We start from the raw sequence: 20,363 nt of genomic DNA on the forward strand, positions 1-20,363 counted from the left end.
TCGTTGAAGAATAATTCGAATAACAGGGGTCCTAAGTTACTACCTTGTGGGACACCTGATTTATTCGAAAACTCGGATGATGTGCTGTGGTCTATTTTCACGCGTAATTTCCTATCGGAAAGATATGAGTCCAACCAAGATACGAGTTGCGATGATAATCCAAGGCGAGATAATTTGCAAATAAGTATTTCATGATCTATTTTGTCAAAAGCAGCTTTGAGATCGGTATAAATAACATCCATTTGTGTTTCAGCTTCCATACTAGTTATGCACTGGGATGTGAAGGCCAACAAATTCGTTGTAACTCCCAGGCATAAAACCATGCTCCCAGGCATAAAACCATGCTGATCGAATGAGATATAATTCTTTGCGCGATCCAAAATTGGAACACTCACAATTATCTCGAATAATATCGACGATGCCGAGAGGCTTGTTATTCCACGATAATTCGCTACATTATGAGTGAATGATAGAGCTCAGCCGCACTTTTTTCATATTAAAGAATAGATGCACAACGATTGCCTGGCTCAAAACAAGTCCTGAATTTTTTCAGCAAAATAAATGTCTCCGCTAGAAATGCGCAAATAATGGGGGCTTTTTTAGGAGGTTTATTTGTTCAATAGGGATTACTCTATTGTCTGAAAGTTGTTTTAACAGTGTAAAGTGACGTCTCTACTCAGTATTGTTTGGCAAAACATCATGAATAGGTTAACTCCAAAACAAAGCTTTCAAATCGTGGAAATTATTCTTCCGAATCACTGTTCAATTAAAACTGTATATAGCGCAACATTCTCTTCAGTGATGAGGGGCGTTTTTGGTTGAATGGATACATCAACAAGCAAAGTTGTCGTATTTGGAGCGAAGATAATCCATATGCTGTTCAACAATTACCTATGCATTCTGATATATTTACTGTTTGGTACAGTCTATGGGCTGGTTTAAAAATGAGGAAGGACGACGCGTTGCCGTGAATAGAAATTGATACAGAAACATTATCAAAAAATTTTGGTTGCCAATATATGGACGAAATGTGGTTTCAACAGGATGGTACCACTTGTCATATTGCGGCCGAAACAGACGACTTATTGAAATAACATTTTAACGACAACTTTATTTCGAGAAAAGGATCGGTAAATTGGCCTCCGCGATCGTGTGATTTTACGCCACTCGATTATTTTTTGTGTGGATGAGTGAAGTCATTGGTTTATGTAGACAAACCAGCAACGATTGATGCTTTGGAAACCAATATTTAACGTGTCGTTGTTGGAAAAGTTCGAAAAAGTGGTTGAAAATTTGACCTCCAAAATGATTTTTGTGAAAAATAGTTGGGTTGAAGGAAATGAATAAACAATAAGCTGCTTGTACTATTAGAACGAATTTCTGTAACTTCCTCCACGTTAAGGTGAATTTATTTTTTTGAGTAAACTTAAATTGATTTCGGACTATCGGTTATTATTCGCCAACTCCTGACCTTTAAGAATTGTAGTCACAAGTACAATTGTAGACCTTGTCTTACATAATGTAGATTAATAATTATACTGAGAAGTCTATCGAAACAAAAGGTCAAATTTCGCATCGGAAGCACTATACTTCGTACATATGATCTAAGTATGCAAATATTTTCTACTTTCACTGCATGTTCTCGTTGTCGGTCCAGTATCATATTTTATCCTCTACTAACTGGGGAAAAATACACACAGTGACAATGTTCCTTCATAATTACTGCTACTTAGCTTTGCGATTCTCCGCAGCATTGATGTTTCTGGAAGCTCATTGTGCAGTGCCAGCTTCATTACTATGCACATTTGTTTTAATTTGTGTAGCACCGTATGCATTTTATGCTTATCGCTACTGCGTATAGTTTATAAAAATAAATCTGACATCAGCTTCCCTGAGACTAACTAGAGCTAAGAACTGTCGACATTTGTCGACACAATAAATGCGCACACTTGGCCAAATATGATACGATTCTTCCTTTTCGGTCGTTCCGTGCATGTAAACGGATATTGAACTGGAAGGTATTCAATTGAATTCCCGTGGTATGTGACTCCAATTACCATTCGCAAAAAACCCATAGCTTGCAGAATGCTCGTTGCACCTGACTTTGGGTCTGTGGCACTAGTTTTACGGTGCAGTCGCAGCCAGCTTTGATGAGGCTTCCAATTGAAATCGTGTGATCGCTCTTGCTGTGCCTAATAGCATCGAGTGTACTTTCTACGTTTTCACTGTTGACTAGATCTAAAAAATATCACCCGCAGCCGGTCCGGTTGCACAATTTGTTTGTGCTTGGTATACCACCAGTTAGTTCACAACTATTCGGGGCACGCCAGCAAACTTCGTTCAAGGAACGTTAAACAACAGAACGCAATGTGATGATGCGTGTGAAGCATAAAATCGATTCCTCGCAGACATAAATAAATGCTTGTCAGAACGTCGTTGCGCCACCGTCAGCCGGCGGTATCGCATCTGGACGTTAGGCGCATCAGCCTGGTGTGTGCGGAGCATGGTGAATATTGGGTTCGAAATAAATAAATAAATTTTGACCTAGGTGAGATAAACGAAACAGATTTCGACCTCAATGTGTTAGGATTTTTATTTTCATTACACGTGCCGGTAGTTAGTAAGCGTTTTGAAAACAGCAGTGGAATTTCTGGAAGATTTGTTGAAAAAAAAAAGCAACAAGTAATATTTAGAATGCAATTGTTTTATCACGATTCGTTGTTTTAGCCACAAATGCTAAAGGGTGTTAAAATAGAAAATATGGTCAACATGAACGTAATGCATTTTTTCATAGGTGTGTGATGATGGAAGAATTATTCCGTAGGATCGTGGCACTGGCCATACATAAGTTTTCGACACTTACGAGTCATCTTCGAAGTCTGTTGAAACAGAAGGACAAGTTCCGCGTTAGAATGTAATAGTCTGACTTAGCTTTTCGTTTTCTTTGTGTAGCCCAACGACTACTATTTGAATTTGACATTATTTTCAATATCGTTAATGTACGATTGAAACTGTCTTTTCTTTTTCCGTCACAGTCACCGGAACGACAGTGTCCATCAAAACTAGTTTAATACGTTCACACGTGCCGGCCGTCAAGACGATACATTCAGCAAATTTTGACGGCGACAGTGACGAACTTAAATCATCGTAACGAAAGTGTTCGAATAACGGTAATCTGTAGTCTGGAAGACTGGATCGGGAAGAATTGATACCAGAAGACCACAGAAAACATCAAGAGTGTTGTCTACAACCCAAGTAACAATTTTTGTTGCGCTAGCTGGTTTGTGACTAGTTTGCAACCAGATATTTGAGTGATTGTTACTAACATCTAACCACTTGCATGACTCAAAAAGCGCAGTTTCTACTAGTTGTTAAGTCGGCTAAAAATATGTTGTCGTTACGTTGTAATGCCATACTGAAATAACTTATCTTTTCATAACTTTAAAATAACTTGTTTCCAAACAAACTAGTTGAAACTTAGTCACAATCGACATTATAAACATTGAATGAATCCAGAATACTTTTCTATCATCAATAAAAAAGCAGAAGAGTACTTTAAGTCACAAACTTGATTCAAGGTACAAATTTCACAACGATCCAAAAACTGTCGAGCGGAATTCAATGTTACTTAACTGTTTTTTATGCGCCTTCAATAAAAATCTGTTTATAAAGATATAAAAAATAAACAACAAAATAACCCTATGTTCAAAATGCTCAAAATTATTCCAAGTAGAGTGATTTCTCATTATTTTAAATTCATATATCATGAGAACTGTAATATTATCACAATCGTTGTTCAATCCCTGTATTATTTTCTTCGTGTTTATGACAGTGCATAGAACAAAAATGACTATTCTGCCTTTCACTATTTTCGGCAAAAAGTAGTTTTGAAAAAAGTAATATCCTGGTTTTATTTACGTTTCATACACTTCTTGAGACTCCATATTGTGTTCGCCATATTCAAGCCAACAAAGGTTGTTTTGTTTGCATTTTAGTTATCATAACGTTGGGAAAACTTACCGATAACTATCTGAATCAATGAAGAAATTATATGTTATAATCTTATAAAATCTAAGTTATGGCTATATCAATACACAGTAACGATTCACATATACGTTAACGTATTTATAGAGGTTTCGCAACGGAAAATAAACCCTTTTTTAACTAGTTGCTAAAAACATAGCTGTGATTAAAGATATGTTAGAATCAAGTAACGATAACCTACAAATGATAGTTAGTTTAATGTTTACGTTATAAAGAAACACTGCTGTCACCTTGTTTTAACCAGTATAACATAAAAAACATGTTCGTGCTCTTGTTGCAACACAGTTGGGTTAAGTGGTATCAAAACTAGTTATGGGTTGCTACTATTGAAGTCAAATAAACTTATTTTCAACTAGTGGCTAGAAGCATTGTTGTGATTAAAAATATGTTTGGATTAAGTAACGATAGCTTATAAATTATATTTAATTCAATATGACACAAAGATGTTATGATTGGAAACCTAAATAACTATTTCGTAACTAGTTATGTTATGATGAAACATTGCTGTCACCATGTTTTAACCAGTATAACATAAAACACATATTCGTGCTCTTGTTGAAACATAGTTTGGACTTTGTCGTATCAGAACTAGTTGCGGATTGCTACTTGGGAACCGTGTATCGAACTAAAAATACGGCTGGATGGTGGTAAAGGATCATGAAATCTACTTCAATACATACTTTAAACATGGACAGGAACATTTTACAGAAGGGTATCAGAGATTTTCAATTATATTATTCTGTCGTGGCGAGTAATGAAATATCTCTTGTGGCAGGCTATCTGTTACTGTAGTTTAAAGAGCGACATATCCATTATGATCTGAATCATAAGCGATGGAAAATTTGCGAGAGAAACGTCTGTTACTTTTCCTCAAGCAGCACAATTGTTCCGCTTATTTTTCTGGTCAGGTTTGGCACTCTACGAAGAAAAGCCCACAAAGTGAAGCAAAGACATTACGGTCCTTTTGTGGAATTTGGACTTTCTGTTTCAACAGACTTCACAGCCAAATTAATTGAGAGGCTAGTACTACGATCCTACTGACACTAAGAATCCTTCTAGGTCGGGTCTCGAATGCACAACAACTGGCCCTGTTTATTAAACCGCCAGCCCGGGCTACAAATGAAAAGCCCGTGCAGTGTGCAAAACTTATTATTATTATTATTAGTTTATTTCGGTTTTTACCTATCTTTAGACCATTCGCCGACTGTGACAATTGTCTGACATGTCGTATAAATTTCATTTTTTGTTTTTCATTTTGTGGTTTCTTAGGATATTATTGGTAAAAAATTTGTTTTTCAAAATGTTAGCGGTAAAAATAAAAAAATCTCTCATTTTTTAATGACTCGTCGAGAATCTAAGACACTATTTGTTCCGCAAAGGGCATCGGTGTTTGTTCAAACTATTCGTCCTACAGATTCCAACAAATAACAAATTTATTAAGACTACCAAATGAACATATTTTGATAAGGGTTTTTCATAGTACCATACAAGTTTATCATTAACCTACACAGAAAAAAATTGAACTGACTAGTGACGTATAATGACGTATTAGAAGAATGACTTAAATCTGTGTCAAACATATCCCGCCTACTACACAGGAATGTAAAATTACACATGTTTCAATACATGAAAATGAATCAAAATGCATGAAGATTGTTAAGATGAATTGTACAAATGTGTCTTTTAGCAACAACTGAATCGTTTGAAGCCATTATTGTATTTTTTTGGGAACTAGTTATTATCGATTGTCTCGGACCATCGTTAGGGTAAAGTGTTATAATAATATAGAGATATATTTAAATGTATTAATATACATTCTTCTAGAATGTGGGAATTTAATTTTTTTATATCGTTTATTTATACCTGGCTTTAACCTAATTGTAGTCGTTCGCCAGGTGAATATATGCGTAGTGCACCTAATGCAATGTAAACGGAAATATTGAAATTTTCGGAATATGTAAAAAAAGGCTCTATGATCAAAAGACTGTTATTCTTTGTTTAATGTCTCTTTCGTTTATTGTTGCATTCTTGAAGTCTAAGGTTACTGGTAATATCTTATACAAAACGATGAAAGATAACCGTGAGACAGCTTAGTTATTAATAGGACAGAAGTAAACAAAGAGGAACTGTCACTTGCATATATGACTATTCGGAAAACTCACCGTGAATTAAGACAAGCATCCAAAGAGATTTTTTATGTCAGTCAACCTCTGAATAAAAATGAGTCATCATTTATTTCAGACATTTATATAACTTATTCAATGATTCGGAATTAGCAATTACCAAGCGTACACACTCAGAAAAAAATGAAATTTACACGACATGTAATCCAATGATACTTTAAAATAGACATCAATTGAATCAAAACTTTGAATGAAAACCATCCACGATGTAAAAGTAAATTCAAAAGCGTTGATTTCTCAATAAATTATACAACTTATTTTAATTTGCGCTTAGTTTTCTTTTAAAGTATATTGAAAAGTAAAGACTTGAGGAGTATTTTTATATTCAATTTCCTGCTCCAAATATGTGCATGAAAATAGATGTAAATATTTTTATCTGTGTAGATAGACCTTTGTTGTGAATTTACATCTTTTTTCATGAACATATTTGGAGCAGGCAATTAAATATGAAGTTGCTAAATTTTGAACATTTCAATATAATTTAATCTTAAAACTAAGCGGTAATTAAAAAATGCAGTTCTATTATTTGAAAATTCAATGCAATCAAATTTAATTTTGCATCGATGGTGGTTTTCAATCAAACTTTCTATTCAACCCATGTTTATTCCATGTTACAATTGATTGTTGCCAACATTTAATTTGATGGGAAGACGGAAACTTTTTCTGAACGTTTCATTCATTGAATTAAATCATAAGTATGTAGTAAATAATCTAACAACTATTTGGAAATAAGTGGAAATGCATACTTCAAATACTAGGGTTATTTTTACCGATCCACACAATTGACGTCTCCTTCCCCAGATCAAGTTCCACTCAAGCGTAAAAGAACTTAATTTAGCTATTATAGTGATGTTACATGTGTTGTTCTTTGTTTCTCTTCTAAATGGATAATACGACCACCAAAAATTTTTTTCACGAAAATATTTATAAATTCAATAACAACTATACATTAAACGACAAAAAAACACTTAAGATTTTTCAATGGAATGTAAGAGATATTAACGATCTTTCAAAATTTGATGATATATTAATTGAAATTGTTCTCTCTATGAAATACCGCATTATAAAGCCTTTTATGCTTGTAGAGAACATTCTAGTGGAGGCATAGCAATATATGTCAAACAAGATATTGCACATAGACTGATTAAGAACTACACGTCCGATGGATTTCATCATATAAACATCGAGCTTTGTTTCAAAGGACAATTTTATAATATTCATGGTGGGTATCGTCGTCCTAGCTTTGATTTTAACGAATTTCCCGTTTACCTAGAAAGCTTGATGTGTTCAATCCAACCGTACCTTCTCACTAATAATGTAATGTTCGTCGTGTTTGTGATTCTATTTTTTTACGTCCTTCATCTATAAATGAAGTGATACTGTTAATACAAGGTTTGGATAATAAGAAGAGTAACGGCCCTGATAACGTTTCTGTCAGTGTACTAAAATAATTCATATGCATTCGCTAAAATACTCTCTCAGTGCTTTAACGTAATTATTCAGACCGGTTACTACCCTGATTGCTTCAAGGTGGCTAAAGTCATTCATGTTTTCAAATCGGGTGACCGTTGTGATTGTAATAATTACCGTCCTATATCTACATTGTCCGTATTTAACAAAATATTTGAAAAACTTCTAGTCACTAGACTTACCGAATTCCTAAGTAAGCATAATATCCTCTTTAAATTCCAATATGGCTTCAGACAAGGTTCTAGCACACGTACCGCTATAATTGAATTAGTTGACGAAATTATAAGCGAGATCGATAGTAAAAAACGTGATTAATCCACCTAGCAGTGAGATAATACCTTTTTACCTTTTTTTATATTTTTTTATCAATCCGCATGTGTTGTTTGCATGGATATTCTTAGGTGTTTTAGTTCTCATGACATAATTTTAATTATCGTCGTTATAAACGACAAATTGAGATTTTAATCACTCATTACCCTGTGATGTCGAAACTGCAAGTCGTATCGAATTTCAATCTAAACGAGTGACAATCGATTGAACATTCCATGAGATGTCGAAGTAAGTTCCACTTTAGAGTTTTTCGTCATTATTTATGATACTTCCAGAGCCGGTATTCAGGAACTAGCATAACCCAAAATGATACGAATGGCCATAAATTAATACGCCAAACAATTTACATCTTCTATATCTGTATGAATTTTAAAAACTCATTATCCTGTAATTCCAGAATTGGATGAAATTTACCAATTTTGTATGGGATCATAAGTCCTTAAATTTGAATTTTTGTTTTTGAAGTACGATTTGGCCTTTTTGAGAAAATGATTGAGCTTTGAGAAACGATTCGATACTGGAACCGGAATTCTAAAATCGGTGTAGCCGAAATCAGTTAAATTCACCTGAGGAGTGTGTAGACATCTTTGAGAAATTGTAGTGCGAGTTAATATTTGGGGGTACATTCCGAATCCAAAAACGAATACCGCCTAAACTGAAATAAATTTATTTGGTAATCGACTATCCAAATCTGCAAACCCGATAAACCTGATTAATTTATGTGAAATGGACATTTTTATACTAATCACCCTGTATCTCCTGAACCAGAAGTCGGATCTGACTAAAAAGTAAGATCTTTTATAGGATTTTAAGACCTCTCATTTGAATCATAGATAATTCTTAGATTTCATTTGAACCTTAGATCGGTTCAGCCATCTACGAGAAAAATGAATTGCATAATTTTAATTTCGTTTCACATATCATCCTGTGGGTCCGCGATCAGAAGTCGGATCCAAACGTAATTCAAGAACCTTGTTTGAGAGTATACTACTTTTCATATTAATCTGAGTTTGTAGAAATCGGTTTAGCCATCTCCGAGAAAATTGAGTGAAATTATTTGTCACACACGCATTTGCTGATCTCGACGAACTGAGTCGTATGGTATATGGAAGTTATGTTCTTCCAGCATTTATTGCTGTAAGTAGTTTAAATCAATATAATTATGGAGTTACTTTCAACTCGAAAATGCTGATGTCATCTGGTCTACATATGCCATATTCGAACGATTATGTTGCCAAAAACCGTGCTAAAATCGGTCCGAGGCAAATTGTCATGAAAAAGAATGCTGTACACAGTCTTTTTGGTACTCAGAAACAATTGTATGTAACAGTATAAAAAATCATGTTTCACGTTGCTCCCAAGCATTGCTTTGTCATACAGCGCTCAAAACTCCTACTGCTGGAATAGGGGGAAAAGTCGCTTATACGAAAATGTCGATATCTCCGTTGAAAATAAACGGATTTTAACAATCTATGGCTTGTTGGATAGGTATTACCGTGCGAAATCTAAGTCTGAAAATATATTCTGTTTTCAAGGTCACGTGTGACAGATACTGTCAAAAAACTGAAAATTTTGACATAAAACTTCGTATAACTTCAAAAGTAAACATCCTATCTTAAAACCGTTATGGGTGACGGGGAGACCTTTCATTTGCGACTAGTTTGATCAAAATCGGTCCAGCCATCTCTGAGATCTCGACCTCTTAGTTGACAACACACATACAGACACACACGCACACACACACGGACATTTGTTCAGTTCAGTTGAATAAATCAGCACCCGTTCCCGACCCGAACCTGAGATAACAAAAGACCATACAGATAATTTAAAAAATCCGGGATGTATAAAATTTCGTGTTCACGTTGCGATAAAAAATACATTGGACTAGACATCCGATTCAAATAGCACTGGCCAGAAATATTGAAAGCTTCTAAAGAATTGGAAAAGGGATTACCATACCAGTTCAAGTCAAAAATGGCGGAGTATGCCTTTAATGAAGACTATGAACTTACGATGACATAAAAATTATAAAACAAATTTCTAACCCATGGAAACCAGCCGTAGCTGAAAGTTTAGAAATATATAAAAATAATTCAAATTCTTCATAAACATCCCAACCTGTAATAAAACAGAAAACGATTTACCTAAACTTGTAGTAATAGCACAGCACCGCACTGTTCTTCCTACAGATAAGCTCACAATACTTATGACCGAGGATAGAATCTTACAAATGTTTAATTGAGACTATTCAAATGGTAAGAGAAGCGTATTATTTAAAAATTAGGTGGATTAGGAAGGTTTTTTTTTAACAGGAACTTAAAGCAAGAAAAATGCCTAAAACCTGGTTCTGCTGTAACTTTTTCATTCACACTAATCAAATCAATATGAAATGTGAATCTTAAGTTCAAGTTTGTAATAGATTTATTCACAAAAAAGTTGAAGAGACCGTTTTTTAATTTGATTTTTTCGATGGTTATTTTCAACTTTTTAAAAAGCATACGACTTTTTTAAAATTTTCTATTTTTTTGTACAAACCTGTTTTATTTCATCTTGTGGTTTAGTGATGCCATTCCCATATTATATATTTTCATAAATAACAATAGAAGATTTTGTCAACAAATTTTAGTGCAAACTCAAATAAAGATTAGAAACTTTATTTAAGTATAAACTAACATAACCTTTTAAATTTGTAAACAATTATTTCAAATTAAGATGAATTTACCCGTTTTATGCAACTTCGTTCTAAATGACTTGTGAGTGGTTTGGAATTTTTTACACATCTCACTCTCTGGTTTCGGAACCGGAAGTCGGGTTCAAATAAGAATCAATAACAATATATTGTGATATAATGTAACAAAAATATGCACTCGTTTGAGTTTAAATTTGTTGAAATAGGTTCAGCCATTCCTGAGAAAAATGAGTGAGCTTCGTTTTTAAGTTTTTGATCACTTTTTCCGGTACTTCTGGAACCCTAAACTGGAAACAGGTATAGCTGAAGTTGGTACGTTTAGCAAGTAACTAACATAGCTCAGAAAAGCCAAATTTAGATGATTTTTCTTTCTTTTTCATTGTCGTTCTCAATGAAGTTTTTTACAAACTGACTTTCAATTTCGAAATTACAGCGGTTAAGTTTAGAAATTGTTATTTAGAGAGTAACACACTAAGACGATGTGAAAAAGAATGAAATCCTTGGAATCCTAGCCATATAATTGTTCTTTTGGGCAGACATAATAAGTTGACAGGCGAAATATTTCATTTTGAGAATATGAGAAATATGAGAAAGGGTTTATTAAATCATTAGGAGGAATAAAGCAGATTTTGACCTTTTTACCATTTTTTATATATATAAAAAAATAGGTATAGAATTCGCTCAAACTTTAGAAAATTTTTCCGAGGCCCGAAGGGCCGAATGTCATATACCAATCGATTCAGCTCGACGAACTGAGCAAATGTCTGTGTGTGTATGTGTGTGTCTGGATGTGTGTTCTCAACTAAGAGGTCATGATCTCAGAGATGGCTGGACAGATTTTGATCTAACTAGTCGCAAATGAAAGGTCTCCCCGTCACCCAAAACGTTATTGAATGGTTATGAGATCGGATGTTTACTTTTTGAGTAATACGAAGTTTTTGTCAAAATTTTCAGTTTTTTGACAGTATCTGTCACAATTGACCTTGAAAACAGAATATGTTTTCAGACTTAGATTCCGCACGGTAATACCTATCCAACAAGCCATAGATTGTTAAAATCCGTCCATTTTTAACGGAGATATCGAAATTTTTGTGTAAGCGACTTTTCCCCCTATTCCAGCAGTGGGAGTTTTGAGCGCTGTATGACAAAGAAATGCTTGTGAGCAACGGAAAACACGATTTTTTATACTGTTACATACAATTGTTTCTAAGTACCAAAAATACAGTGTACAGCATCCTTTTTCATTATATTTAGCCTCGGACCGATTTCAGCACGACTCGTTTTTGGCAACATAATCGTTCGAATATGACATATATAAACCAGATTTTTTTTAAATTATATTGTTTTAAACTACTTACAGCAATAAATGCTGGAAGAACATAACATCCATATACCATTCGAATCAGTTCGTCGAGATCAGCAAATGCGTGTGCGACAAATAATTTCACTCAATTTTCTCGGAAAATTTCTTTTCTACAAATTCAGATTCATACGAAAAGTCGTATGCTCCCAAACAAAGTTCCTGCATTATGTTTGGTTTCGACCTCTGGTTCCGGAACTACAGGATGATATATGAAACGAAGTCGAAATTGTGTAACTCATTCTTCTCGTAGATGGCTGAACCGATCAAAGGTTCAAATGAAATCTAAGAATCATCTAAAATTCAAATGAAAAGTTTCAAGATTCTATAAAACATCTTACTCTTCAGACAAATCCTACTTCCGGTTTCGGGGATACAGGGTGATTGTTATAAAAATGTCTATTCCACATAAATTAATCAGGTTTATCGGGTAAGCAGATTTGGATAGTCGATAAAAAAAATTAACTTTTTTCAGTTTTAGTGGTATTCAGTTGTCGATTCAGAAGGCACCTAAAAATTTAATTCGTGCTATGATTTCTCAAAGATGTCTTCACTGATTTTCAAATATTTTGAAACAAATGTAAACTATACAGCTACTCAGGTGAATTTATCTGACTTCGGCCATACCGATTTTAGAATTCCGGTTCCAGTATAAAATCGTTTCTCAAAGCTCAATCGTTTTCTCAAAAAAAGCCTAATCGAATTTCAGAAACAAACATTCAAATTAAAACAAACTTATATACAAAATTAATTAATTTTATACATACATACAAAAATTTATTAATTATATCCAATTATGACTTCCGGTTCTCGAATTACATGATGATGAATTTTTAAAATTCAAACCGATATAGAAGATGACAATCCCGAAAAGCTTCAAAGTTGGACTCAAAACTGTTGTAATTTATTCGTCATATGGCCATACGAATCGGTTTGGGTTATGCTGATTCCTGAATACCGGCTCTGGAAGTACTTTAAATTACCGTAAACTCTAAAATGGAACTTACTTCGACATATCATGGAATGTTTAATCGATTGTCCCACTTCTAGATTCAAATTCGATCCGATTTGCAGTTTCGACATTACAGAGTAATGAGTGATTAAAATCTCAAATTGTCGCTTAAAACGAACACCGAAGAATATTCATGCAAAAAACAGATGCGGATTGATAAAAAAGGTATCATCTCACTTCTAGATGGATTAAACACGTTTTAATAAATATAAAAAATAGGTATAGAATTCGCTCAAACTTTAGAAAAATTTTCTGAGGCCCGGAGGGCCAAATGTCATATACCAATCGATTCAGCTCGACGAACTGAGCAAATGTCCGTGTGTGTGTGTGTGTATGTGTGTGTGTGTGTGTGTGTGTGTGTGTGTGTGTGTGTGTGTGTGTGTGTGTGTGTGTGTGTGTGTGTATGTGTGTTGTCAACTAAGAGGTCGAGATCTCAGAGATGGCAGGACCGATTTTGATCAAACTAGTCGCAAATGAAAGGTTTGAAAATTTTCAGTTTTTTGACAGTATCTGTCACAATTGACCTTGAAAACAGAATATGTTTTCAAACTTAGATTCCGCATAGATTGTTAAAATCCGTTCATTTTAAACGGAGATATCGAAATTTTTGTATAAGCGCCTTTTTCCCCTATTCCATCAGTAGAAGTTTTGAGCGCTGTCTGGCAAAGAAATGCTTGGGAGCAACATAAAACACGATTTTTCATACTGTTACATACATTTGTTTCTAAGTACCCAAAAAACTGTGTACAGTATGATATTCTGTCTCGGACCGATTTTAGCACGGTTCGTTTTTGGCAACATAATCGTTCGAATATGCCATATGTAAACCAGATGATGGCAGAATTTTCGAGTTGAAAGCAATTCCATAATTATATTGATTCAAACTACTTACAGCAATAAATGCTGGAAGAACATAGCAACCATATACCATTCGAATCAGTTCGTCGAGATCAGCAAATGCGTGTGTGACAAATAATTTCACTCAATTTTTTTTCGGAGATGACTCAACCGTTCTCTACAAACTCAGATTCATATGAAAAGACGTATACTCCCAAACAAGGTTCCTGAATTATGTGTAACTCATTTGTCTCGTAGATGGCTGAACCGATCTAAGATTCAAATGAAAAGTTTTAAGATTCTAAAAAAACATCTTGTTTTTCAGTCAAATCCAACTTCCGGTTTTTGAGATACAGGGTGATTAGTATAAAAATGTCTATATCACATAAATTAATCAGGTTTATCGGGTTAGCAGATTTGGATAGTCGATAACCAAATAAATTTATTTCATTTTTGGTTGTATTCAGTTTTCGTTCCGGATGGCACCTAAAAATTTAATTCGCACTTCGATTCCTCAAAGATGTCTACATTGATTTTCAAACATTTTGAAACAAATTTAAACTATACAGCTACTCAGGTGATTTTGTCTGGCTACACCGAATTTAGAATTCCGGTCCCAGTATCGAATCGTTTCTCAAAGCTCAATCGTTTTCTCAAAAAAAAAAGCCAAATCGAATTTCAGAAACAATAGTTCAAATTAAAATAAATCCAATTTTATAAAAATTCTGACTACCGATTCTGGAATTGTAGGATGATGAATTTTTAAAATTCAAAGCGATATAGAAGATGACAATCCTGAAAAGCTTTAAAGTTGGACTCAAAAATATTGCAATTGTTCGTCATATGGCCATACGGATCGACTTGGGTTATGCTGGTTCCTGAATACCGACTCTGGAAGTACTTTACATTACCCTAAACTCTAAAGTGGAAATTACTTCGACATATCATGGAATGTTTAATCGATTGTTACACTTTTAGATTCAAATTCGATCCGATTTTCAGTTTCGACATTACAGAGTAATGAGAGATTAAAATCTCAAATTGCCACTTAAAACGACGGACATTTGAATAATGTTATGAAAACTGAAATACCGAAGAATATTCATGCAAAAAACATATGCGGATTGATAAAAAAGGTATCATCTCACTGCTAGGTGGATTAGGCACGTTTTTTCTATGGTATTGGTTTTTACAGCTAGAGCAAAGACATTGTTATCGATTTCATAACAATTCGTTGATTGGAAGTCGAGTAATCCACAAAATAACATGAGATGATTATTGATCCAATAACCCTATCTAGATTGATAGCAAATTATTATAATGAATTTGATTTATAGAAATAACAGGAGCCCAACATTATGTATGTCACGAATATACAGCAGTCGCAGCGTTGTTGCTATCATTAGATTTTTCATATTGTCATTATTATTATAATAATTATAATCAATCACAGCATGCATAATATTATCTTCTGTTGTCATTGTCGACTATTGGCTGAGAAAATTTCAAACATACGTTCGTGCCACCATAGTGGATCCGGTTTCTTCTTTTTGGTTGAAAACTCGTACTCATGCGTGCTCGGTGCTGATGGACTCGGTTGTGATTTCAAACCCGAGCTTCACCGCACGTTGCGTGTATCGTTTGCGTGTGCGGTGTTTTGTTTTCTTCTTCCGTACCAGCATATACCGGTGCGTAACGATTTCACATCGGAACACGAAATGGGGGTACTGTTAAGTTTATATTTATGAGTTTGGTGGGACTTGTATCTGTTTTTTTTCAACGCTTGTAAAAAAATACTTATCGTGCTAAAATTGAGGAACAGGAAGTCTAATTTGGATTAAATATTATAGAAATTTTTAAAAAAGTGTGTGCTTATTTTTTTCATTAATGTGCACATAATAGCCTGTAATTTGGGTACCGGAAGTCGAATCCTAATCAAATTCAACAGCAGGTTATGGGATTGTAATACCTTTCGTTTGAATCCAAGCTTGTGAAAATCGATTCAGCCATGTCTGAGAAAAGTGAGTGCATATTCATTCCATTTTTTGGTGCATACAGAGTAATGTATTTACGGAACTGAAAGTCGTATCGGGATGATATAGTGGGCTAGACCTTACATTTGAATATAAGTTAGTGAAAATCGGTTTAGGCATCTCGGAGCAAAGTGAGTGCATTTTTTGTTACATACATACATACATGAAAATATAAAAAATCGATTTTTTTATCGGACACTAGCTGCCTGCATAATGGTCAATGTGTTGGTCTCTAGAAAAACGGTTCGAAATAAAAATAGCGAAAAAAATTTCGGATGCGCTTTTTCATATTAATATTTTTTCGACCAAGTTTTGAATTCTTGAAAAGCATTAGACTTGTTGCTCCAGTACATAGAATTCCTACCACTTCATTTTCGACATCATTATTCTACCAAAAACAGTTTCTGCATTACAATGATTTAAAGAATTTTTCTTGTTACATTACATTTGCGATTTTCAAAAATAAGTCTTGAATCAAACTGGCCTCTCCATTCGTGCAAAACAAATTTTTGGTCATACAGAGGTTGTGTAAAGATTTTCATTTAAATGCGTCGGTTCTTTTCTGCTGTTAATTTCTGGAACTGCTCGGTATGTTTATTTTAATTTGAATCAAATGCGTAGAAGAAATTTAAAAAATCATGTGGATAACATAAAAACATATACAGAAACCAAGCTTTTGCAGAATCATGTTTTTATAAACGATGCTTATTTTCATAGATTGTATTTATATAAATTATGTAGCTCATTGAAAATCACATTACAAACATAGATAATCAATGATTTCTAATTATCATTTGCTACGTTTTTGAAACCAGCACAGATTTGAAGTTACCGCTTCCGCTGTTGTCAGTCAGCAGTCATCATCAATTGCTTCTTATCTCAGGAAGCGGCACACATATCGTTTAGTAAGGCATGAATGCAAACACCGTTAATGAATGAGCCTGATAAGGAACCGAACTCCATTCATTCAGCATATGTTTACAGAAACAACCGTTTTGTAGTTGAAGTAACATGTATCACAGAAGGTCTTATCATTTTCAGACTACATAGCCAAAGTAGTAAAATTATAGTAACATAATCGTGAATAACAAGTTTTCATGACATTAGAATATTCGATATGTTCTTTGTACTACCAACTATGTTAATTTATTTTCCTTTGGTTCCTTTCTTTTCAGCTAAGGACGTTATATTAACGTCCTACTCATGTATAGTTGGCCGCAGAAATGGCCAAACCGAACAACTTGTCATGTATAGGTTTTGTAATTAATTTATTTATTTTTATTAGTAAGTATAAGGCTGTCAATAATATCGAACAAATCGTAATTTGTGTACTTATTTTCAGATTTAATTTTAAGTAGTAATGCACAGCGAAGGCCGTTCACTAGTAATAGGTGTAAGTATTACCCCACCATAATCGACGCGGACAAATTTTGGCATTCATTCATAAAATAGTTTCACGCACCATTTTGGCTGTTCAAAATCCTAACTGAAATGCACGCGTTCACAATTGTGTTAATCATTTTGTGTACCACTCATATCTTTCACAATCCATATTCATCAACGCGATAAGTTCCATCCACGTTGAAGACCTTCCCCTCGCTCCAGAAGCACTACTTCCCACACACGAAGTTTATGATCGTTCAAACAGAATTGCCGCCGCCATTGAGCAGCAGCTTCGCCAGTGTTCAGCGGGGCGATCAACAACCTTCCGGCGATGATCTGTCTGGCGAAGTGTACCTCCGACACTGGAAAGACGACGAACATGAGGAGGATTTTGTTAAGAACTTCCAGCGACCGGGCATGATAAACAATCACATCAATTATAACAAATACAATTCGATTTTCATGAGCTCGAATGCGAAGCGGCTAGCCTCGTCGGACGAGGAGACAGAAGATTTGCGATTTACAGGACGATCGGACGATCCGGTTTATCGTTTTCAAGGAGGTTATTTGATTTAGGATTGTTTACTCACTGGAGGGGCTCTAGAACTGGTTAATCTGTAGGGACACCTAAAGGGCTATGAAACGCTTCCGAGTGTCGATTTAACTATTCGTAGTCTCGGGACCAAAGTAGTGCAGCCTCGTTTCCAGGTGAAGGAATTTGGACCAGAGTTCTTAGAACTTTCACGACTCGCTAAATTTCAATGCGGAAACCATTCCGTGACCCAACAAAAAAAAAAATAAATGCAGATATATTTCTCAATTAGCAACTAATGTCGCATTGCATCATCGCTTTTCTCGGACCATTCTTCAGCGATTCCAAAAAAAAAGCAAACAAGACGAGTACAAACCAACGTCAATGGTATCGTCTAATCTAAACATATTTGCTTCAGTAGAATCGTGATCGTAAGTGCGAATGGTGAAGTCACAACTTGGCAGTGGATTTACTGTCCTTCGCCAACGAACCGGTCACACAAGTCGCAGTCCAGAGGCTTACAGAAAATGCCAAACTGCAGCCAACCTGCAAACGGTTCAGGCTTAGGCTTAGGTGGCTCCATCGTAGAGTCTCCCCCGGGGAAGTAACACCTACAAAACGAAAAGGAACCGAACACGGCTCTGTCAACGCTTCAACGTGGCGGGTTCTGTCTGACTGATACAGGTTCTAACAATAACGGTTGACATAATCCGACGTTTCCCGGTTCCATGTTGTTAAAATATTCAATTTGGATTCATATCATGTGTCTTTCTATGGCAGACACACAAACACGAGAAACGAAATTCCCATATGCTAATGATAAATTTAGACTCACATCTATGTTTACCAGTTGATGCTTCCATCTCACACTTATTTCATCTTCTCGCTTCGCATGGAGTAGCTTCCAACGATTTTTTTTTTCATTTCTTTAGTTTCGGCTTAGTGGCCTAGTAGTGGACCTGACTAAATCATTGCCCCACAGCATTGGTTAATATTTGTACTGAATAAATTTCGAGCGTGCTTTTCTTTTTTTTGTTCCTTTTCCTTGAGTATAGTAGCAAGTAGGCCCGTCCATCGTGTTCATCCGTGCGAGCAGAGCAGTTGTTATCCAGCGACGGGTAACCTGCTGATAGGCCGTGAGAACCGGCTGTACGCTTCGTCAACCTGCGGTACGGTGCGGCCCGAGCGCTACTGCATCGTCTCCCATCTGGAGGAGAAGAAATGCTTCCTCTGCGATACCCGGCCCGAGACGGCCCACATCCCGATGAAGAACCATCGGGTTGGACAGATCATCTACAAGAATCAGCCCGGGTAAGTTGGCTTTCGGAGTTTGTCCGGTATATTTTTCCGTAACAGTAATATGGGTAGTAAATTCTCTGAATTCTAAAGTCCCGTCATTTTGTGTCCATCATTATTTAGATCATCTCACAAAAGATTTAGCATTAGCATTAGAGACCGGCCGTGTGTTGTTACTCCGTTATTGATCAGGAACAATTGAGCTTGCGAAACGTTTTTTCTGAATCAACATGTTTGGGAATAACAAATGCTGTCAATACCGACACCGGCCACGTCCTAGTGTCGATCTTATTTTTGACAGATTGATGGTTATTTTCTGACACTAAAAAAAAATTTTGCAATGAAAATTGTAATAATTATTCTTTAGTTGAAATTATTTCCAGTGGAAAATAAACCCAAATAACTTTCCGTCCGTCAAACTTTGAAATGGGCCGCAGTTTTAGTTTAATTTAACTACTCAACACAAAATAACCACTCAAGTGTCAGATTTTAACTAAAAGTTAAAATTAACCGCGAAATGGTTCACAGCTGGGAAGGGAAGGAGTGTTCGTTCGATACATGTTGCTTCTAGAAACCGAGGAATTCTCTGCATTTCTACATGCATCACATGAAGGGTTAGTTTATTAATACGTATTCAAATAATATTATCATGTGTTCGATGCTCTGGGTAGCTGGCTATCTACAACGCGTAGAAATTTTATCGTGTTTTTTTTTTCAATCGTACGTGAGGTATCCATATTGAAAAAACCTGTTTTAATCCACCTAGTGGTGTAATGATGCCTTTCTCATATTACTCATTACATCATAAATATAACCGTGAAATTCTCAAAAACAGCTGTTTATTAAATGGAAATAGGAAAATTTGCTCGGACCTAATCTCACAAACTCTATAAATCCTGTTTACCCTGTAGTTCCGGAACCGAAAGTAGTATCCACAACAAATTAAGGAATTCCGTATGAAACTGTAAGACTTTTCTTTTTAACCTATAAGTTTGTGAAATTCGATTTGGCCATCTCCAAGAAAAGTGATCTCTTTTTGCAGTTTTTAATCACTATTTCCAATTCTTCCGAAGTTGTACATATTGCCACTCTATATGGCGATTTGAAAACTTTGACACCTATCGCCCTGTAAATACGGAACCGGAAGTCGGATCCGGATGAAATTTCACAGTAGCTTTAAAGACAGTATGAACT

At 35.2% G+C, this 20,363-nt stretch overlaps 1 protein-coding gene across 5 annotated transcripts in view; it reads left to right on the forward strand.

The window, feature by feature from the left end:
* LOC131427770 (laminin subunit beta-1) overlaps nt 1-20,363 on the forward strand; it is a 52,065-nt gene that overhangs the window by 9,548 nt on the left and 22,154 nt on the right. For all 5 annotated transcript variants that reach the window (XM_058591239.1, XM_058591238.1, XM_058591242.1 and 2 more), the window contains exons 3-5: nt 17,134-17,242; nt 17,301-17,351; nt 18,929-19,184. In XM_058591239.1, the coding sequence (XP_058447222.1) occupies nt 17,182-17,242; nt 17,301-17,351; nt 18,929-19,184 (368 nt within the window). In that variant the 5' untranslated portion in view covers nt 17,134-17,181. The remainder of the gene's footprint in view (nt 1-17,133; nt 17,243-17,300; nt 17,352-18,928; nt 19,185-20,363) is intronic.

The sequence above is a fragment of the Malaya genurostris genome, chromosome 2 (assembly GCF_030247185.1).
Source record: "Malaya genurostris strain Urasoe2022 chromosome 2, Malgen_1.1, whole genome shotgun sequence".
In the NCBI taxonomy this organism is placed as follows: Eukaryota; Metazoa; Arthropoda; class Insecta; order Diptera; family Culicidae; genus Malaya; species Malaya genurostris.